Raw genomic sequence first — 7,445 nt, forward strand, 5'->3', positions numbered from 1 at the left:
AAAAATATAATTGAAATACATTTTATAATTGCAATAAAAAATACTTAAATGTTTCTATTATGAAATCTCGCTCTTTAAAACAAGCCACAATTTAAATATGTTAAAGAGATAATACTAAATGTTAAATTGAAAGTAATTGCTAAATATTAGAAAAGTATGCCATTAACTTTTTGAATCATTTCATTTTTAAGATGAAGCGATATCACATCGATCATCAAGACGTTTTTTTAATATTTGCAATATTAAAAATTATCCATTTTTTATAATCATTGCTTTTAAAAAATTATACACAGAGCCTCACCACGTGATTTATTTTTATAACAGTAGATTATCAAAATTAATGGTATAATATATTAAAAGTAAATAATACTATATTTACTGACAATTTAAACCCTTTTCTTATAATTTATCTTATTTCAAAGGCTCATATACAAAAAGTTTATTGATTTTTATAAATTTTAACGATTACTTTGCCTCATAATTTCCAAAAATTCAAATCTAGAATTATGCAAATCACAATCCAATAAACTAACAAATACTAACAATTATCGATTAAAAAAAATTCCAATGAACTCCTTAGACTGTGAAATAGAATGCGTGTTATAAAACGTAAACAAATCGTGATCAATATTTGACTTATATCAAATTTCTTAACTCGTGTGTCTTAATTCTCTTAAAATAAGACTCGTGTGCCTTATTATTTAAAGAAGTGAAAACAAAAACCTACTACTTCACAATAACTTAGCTAAGAAAATAAAGAATGATATTTAAAGGTATATCTTATTGCAGAATATTGAAAACCTTTCATCTGTATCAATATCAGTTATCATAATTTTTTTAACTTCTTTTAATGTGTAATAGCATAAACTCTTGATAGTCAAGAAACTCATTTAGATTTTATTTCATAAATTAATTATAATTTATTTATTAATAATAGAAAGTTTTTTAAATATAAAAAAATTAATTTATAAAATGCTGTGTAACTTAGTCCATTAATATAATAATTAATTATTTATGATATTTAAATTAATTATTATTTAATGCTTTTCTTATAATAATAATTGATGAAATAATCATAAACTTTTATGTAACTAGGAATTATGAATGCAGAGTCAAATCTTATCCTAACATTATGACAATCACTAGCTAGCATAAAATTATTCCTGTGTAATAAATTATTTGTAGGAGCTGGTATTTATGTCCGAACCTGCATACATCATCCAATCATGGATGAGAAACACTCGTTTTCTTAGCAGCATTAACTTCGTAATAATATTTTGATTTGATGTTTGTATAAATAATGAAGGAGTTTCTTTATACCAAATACTCTTGTCTCTTTCTTTGTGCCATCATGTTCCATAGCTGCATGTTCATTTCTAGTCCTATAATTAATCATATTCCATCAAGTATATTAACCTAATTTGGTCTTCTTTTTTTTTCATTTGTCATGTCTTCCAAACTAAGAAAGATATATTATCCAATTCTACTATCCGACACTGGTAAAAAATGTAGTTGTTAACATACCTACAAGACAAATGCATAAGAAAAACAAGATCTCTGTCCTTCTTTGAATGATTAACATGTTCAAGAATTTCAATGATATTACAATACCATACCAAAAATGTGATTAAAATAAAAATCCTATCATCTCAAATTAGTGCAGTTTATTAATGCTGTGCTATTGGATAATTCAAAGAATTGATTTTATTCACAAAATTACATGGAAAAATGTTTAATAAGTTTTTTTATCATAATATTTGAGGATTTTATTTAATATGATTTTTTAATTTTATTTTCTTATATCATTTTATTTAAAAGAAATTAATGTTTTTTCGTTAGATTGGTATTGATATAATTGGGAAAGTAATCACATCTTAGTGATTCTGAACTTCTTCAATCCTTTATTCTTATACTGTGGAGGTACGATAAAAATAAATTAGAGAAATTCAGAATAATTAATATATAATATTCTTTCAAAAGTTTGTTTAGATAAAATAAATATTAAATTAAAATAAAATATTGAAAGATCACATTAAATAAATTCCTCAAATATCAAGAAAATAATTAATTAAGCAAAAAAACATGCCACCACCCAAACATGCTATTACTAAATTGTAAAACATGAATTATAAATGCATCATGCAAGTTCTTTAATCCTTTTTCATAAGACTTTAAGAAAATAAACGAAAAATGAATAAGGGGTCTATTTAAACGGCTTTAAAACACTTACGAGAAAAAAAATAGTTTTTCAAAATTAAAAAAACAATTTCTTTAAAACTTTATCTTTTTATTTTATATACAAATTAATTTTAGTTTTATTTTTCTATCATAAGTGTTTGTGGAAAAGTTTATTTAAACAAAATCTATATAACTACTTTTGTAATATTCAATATTATGTTAATCGGTAATGTACATGAAAATGTTTACTTAATTAAGCCTCGAAATTATTGAGGCTCAGGAAAAAAAGTCTCCTCTCCATGTTTAAAGGAGACAAAATTCGCATTAACTAAATAAATTTAATATGTAGATGAAGTTTGAAGATTCTTCTCTATCTTCAACAAGGGCTTTGCATAGAATAAGATTTTGATATTAGGTAAGAAAAGAAATTAGACATTAAAGTACCTGGTGAAGGTTTAATTAAATGGCCAGGACAATGATTTCTTCGAAAGTACCTGCAAATAAACATGTTTAAAAATGGCCATTCACAAAAAATAATCATGTTGCATTTGGGGGGTTTTGAACTGTGAAGTATACTTATTTTGATGAATGATTGAGGCCGAAAAAATTGACAAAAAACAGTGATACCAATGGTACAAAACTAAGCCAACAATTTCCAACTTGGTACCTTTCTATTGAGGTAGAAATAGAAATGGTTTCATATAATAGAATATATTTTTTTAAGTTATCATTTATGGAGGGTTTTCATATACTTTGTTTACATATATTTGTTTATTCTCTTTCCAAGTCTCAACTCTTTATTTTTGCCATAAATTATGAACATGTACTGCACAATCACACATTTCAATTGCATTATATATATCAGTCTGCTTGTGCACTATTTCAATGCCAAATATTCTTTCCCTTCTCTATTCTTCTCTATTCTGTATGCCTGTTTGTTCTCTCTTTAGTTCATATCTTCTCTAAGGAAACCAATCTTACCATTGAACTCAAATTCTGACAAAAAAAGAAAGAGGAAAAATGGAAAAGCAACCATTGGAGAAAGCAAAACCAAAATACAGAAAAGGGTTATGGTCACCTGAAGAAGATAATAAGCTCAGAAACCATATCCTTAAGCATGGTCATGGATGCTGGAGCTCTGTCCCCATTAAGGCAGGTGAGACCTTTTTTATTCCTTGAGATCCTTTATCCCTCGTATCAGTAACATATTCATGACCCTTTCAAACTAAGGAGCATTTATTGGTTTCTTAGTTGAACTTGTTTGAGGTTTGGGAAATTCAAGTGGGAGAGTCTCACGTTAATTAGATATAAGAAAGTTGAATAACATATAAGAAAGAAGACCCACATAAATTTATTGTTGTAAGGTTTTAGGTTGTAAGTAGAATTAATCTCATTGTATGAATTGGATTCATATATTAATGATGTATGTCATTTTTTATCGAAAGAACCGTTTGTGAGCAAGTTGAAATGTGGACATATGCTTCATTGTCTTTTTGGCAGTAACAAATTTGACAGGTCCAATGAAGTGAATTAACAGTTTTAAGAGTTCAGACATTCTTTAGCAGAAGCAACTTTAAGAACTTTGTCCAATCAAAATTCAAATTACAAGAGTTGAAATGTGGTTATAAAAGTTCAGAATCTTCATTCAGACAACCTATGTCTTTTTCATGCTTCTGAGTAGCAAACTTCTATGCTTCATAACTAATTAGAATTACACTTTACCAGTAAAAAGGTGTGAAGAAGATATAATATAACTTTTAATATGCTTTATTTTTGCAATATTTATAAAGGGTAAATTTGTATTTATTTTATTTGATGTTTACTTACTAACTTCACTTACATTTGTAGGCTTGCAAAGAAATGGAAAAAGTTGCCGACTAAGGTGGATTAACTACCTGAGACCTGGATTGAAGAGAGGAGTTTTCAGCAAACATGAAGAAGATACAATCATGGCTCTTCACCACATGTTAGGCAACAAGTAAGCAAAATGTTGAACATTTTAATTATAATGATTTCTAGTTTACTTGCAACGTTCAAGTAAAATAAGTAACTTCTGTAATATTTTTTAGTTGGAATAACGACAATAACTTAGCTACCTAATAATTAGTGTAAATTGACAAGTCAAGGAAAATATTTTCTTTTCTTCTAACTTTTTTCGAGGCATTAAGTTATACAATGTAATTGGATAAGCCAGCTAGCTATTTATATTTATATTTTTACTTTTATTTTGTAGAAGCAATTGGGTCCTATTTAAATACTATCAAAAGGGAAAAAAGGATAGGATGGTCAAACCATGAACTGGCATGGTTAGGAAGTTCAATTTTTAAAAGAGGGAGAGAAGAGAATGTGTACATAGAAGGACAGTTTTTGTAGTATTTTATTCCCTTCACTTAATTTAAATTAATTTTTTCCAATATTAATTGTTTTAGTCGTCTCCATCATACATTATTAACAATTTATTAAATATTTTACACGCAAATATGTTTGTGTATTCTTTCCCCATGTTTTGTTTTGATACGGAATTATTCTTTATAATTGTGGAGGGCATTTTAATATAGTTTAAAGGACATTGTGATCTTAAAAATTCAAAGATCGATATTTTATTCTGCATTTATAAATAACCTCAATTTGAAAAAAAAAAAACTGATTAATTTTTTCCTATTATAAACTTCATTATATTAATTTGTGTCATAGCTTCATTCCCCAATTTTATAAAACAAAGTCAACATGAACCATGTTTGACATCTTTAATTGCTTTCAACTGTTCAAAACAAAACCTTATAGATTAATCACAAGGAAGGTAAAATTTTATTGCAGTTCTCTTTGCATTTTCCTATTTCTTTCACCAAATTTTATTTTATTAATAGAAATTGCTGAAAACAAGTTGTTATATTGGTCAGGTGGTCTCAAATAGCACAGCATTTGCCAGGAAGGACTGATAATGAGATAAAGAATTACTGGCATTCATATCTGAAGAAGAAAGTGATGAAAACTAAGGAAATGGAATCTGATAAACAAATTGAGCATGCTAGTTCAAGTTCAGACACAGTGGAAAATTCACTCTCTCCACAGAAACTTGCAACTCAAGATCCAAGTCATGCATTGCTACAAAACATGGAAAAAACAGCAACACACTCTGACAACTTTTTCTCGCAAAACTATGACTTTTCCAAAGAGGCTTGTCAGAGTTCCCTACCAAAACTCTTATTTTCTGAGTGGCTTTCAGAGGATCAAGTAAATGGTGCAGGCTCAGTGAATTCTGATGATTCTTTGGTATTGGGAAATGTATTTGATCAAAATTCATCTTTCCAAGAAGCTATAATGCATTTGTTGGAAGGGAACTTTGGTGAAGAGTATCATAATAGTTTAATTCACAGTTCAACCACTGAGGTGTACAATTCACAGCTTAAGCCATCAAATCAAGTGGATGGAAGTGATTTCATTCACTGTATTCCCGGGAATGATTTATGCAGCAATTTCAGCCTAATCAATCGTGCTATGTAAGTACCAGGAAGGAGTTTACAAGCTGCTCAAAAAGGAAGAATAATTTGTAATTAGACATACAGAAAACAAGACAAATTTGATCACTGTAAAGTTATACTTCTAATTGTTTGAATTGTACTCCTACCCCACACAAATAAATTCAGTAAGATAAGAAAAATATGCATTTCATTGTGATTTTTGCGGTGTTGTTTAAGCATACTACTCATGTATATTTGCTTCAAATCAATCAAAATATTGTGGTCTTCAATGTTCTTTCTCCCTGTAACTGTTACACGATTTATTGCTATGCCAACACCATTATTGCTCAGAGAAAGAAGTTTGATGATCGTGTTACCCTAACATTTTCTTAGATTTTTAACAACACACGAAAGGTTATCTTTTTTTAAATCTCGATCAGCTAATATAACTACCTTAGTTATAATTGTCTCTCTGCTAATTTCAAGCACATTATTTTATCTATTTCCTCTAACTTTGAACCAACATGTTATACCGGTGCTTCCAAACAACCCGAATGGGTCATTGCCATGCATGCCAAGCTTGATGCTCTACAGACTAATAATACTTGGGTGTTAACGACTTTACCTTCAAAAAAAACTACTATTGGTTGTCGTTGGGTTTCCAAAATCAAATACAATTCTGATGGCTCTATTGATCGTTATAAAGCACGCTTGGTCGCCAAAGGTTATAACCAACTTGAAGGGTTAGATTACTTAGACACCTCTGCGCCAATTTCCAAACACACCACCGTTCGACTTCTTCTTGCCATAGCTGCTTCCCAGTGTTGGTCACTAAAACAATTGGATGTTAATAATGTTTTCTTACATGATGACCTTCATGAAGATGTCTATATGAAAGTTCCTCCTGGCCTTAAAACCACCACCACGAATCAGGTTTGTAAACTGCAAAGGTCTTTAATTATATGGTCTTAAACATGTCGGTCGACAATTGTATGCTAAGCTCCACCATTTCTTACTTTCACATAATTATACTTGTTGTACTTCTGACAATTATCTTTTTTTGCAACATGATGGCAACTACACTACGACGCTCCTCATTTATGTTGATGATATCATCATAACCGGCAACAATGATGGAGAAATTCAACGCATTACCAACCTTCTCCACTCTACTTTTCTCATAAAGAATCTTGGTGATCTTACCTACTTCCCCGACCTTGAGGTAGCACGCAACTCCAAAGGAATTCTCCTTAGCCAACGAAAATATGTTCTGCATCTTCTTGTTAAAATCGGCTTGCTCGATAGTTCCCTTGTTCCTACTCCTATGGTTCATAAGAAATCACCTATAATTACCGCTCAGTCTTTGCACGATTGATAATGCTAAATTATACCATATTTTAAGCATCATTTTAGTGGCAAAATCAACTCCTTTCTTACTTATAACTTGCTTAATCCTCTTGTTTTGCCTTGTTTTCTATATATTTGTGTTTTTGGCTACTTTGATGTACTTTCATCAATAATCCCTTATTTTGTAGCTAAAAATGAACTTGGAAGACTCTCCAACAAACGATAGAACTGGACCAAGAAATTAGCACGAAGAAATGCCATCAGCAGTGCAAGAACGCTCGTCCCAGGAGAGCGGACGCTCGCCCAGAAGGCAGAAGAGCGGACGCTCGTCCAGAGTGGAAGCACGAGCGGACGCTCGTCCAGGAGCTCATGGAGGACGTTCGTCCAAGATTCAGGACGCTCGTCCCAGCAAGGTGGACGTTCGTCCAAGAGAGCGGACGTTCGCCCAGGAAAGAGGAC

The 7,445-nt window shown here is 30.3% G+C and overlaps 1 protein-coding gene across 1 annotated transcript; it reads left to right on the top strand.

Moving 5' to 3' along the window:
- The first annotated feature begins 3,079 nt into the window (after positions 1 to 3,079).
- LOC108345438 (transcription factor LAF1) lies at positions 3,080 to 5,936 on the top strand. Its single transcript, XM_017584034.2, has 3 exons — positions 3,080 to 3,334; positions 4,027 to 4,156; positions 5,079 to 5,936. The coding sequence occupies exons 1-3, from the start codon at positions 3,199 to 3,201 to the stop codon at positions 5,680 to 5,682; spliced, it is 870 nt and encodes a 289-aa protein (XP_017439523.1). The 5' UTR covers positions 3,080 to 3,198; the 3' UTR covers positions 5,683 to 5,936.
- The last annotated feature ends 1,509 nt before the right edge of the window (positions 5,937 to 7,445 follow it).

This window comes from Vigna angularis, chromosome 8 (assembly GCF_016808095.1).
Source record: "Vigna angularis cultivar LongXiaoDou No.4 chromosome 8, ASM1680809v1, whole genome shotgun sequence".
Taxonomy (NCBI): Eukaryota; Viridiplantae; Streptophyta; class Magnoliopsida; order Fabales; family Fabaceae; genus Vigna; species Vigna angularis.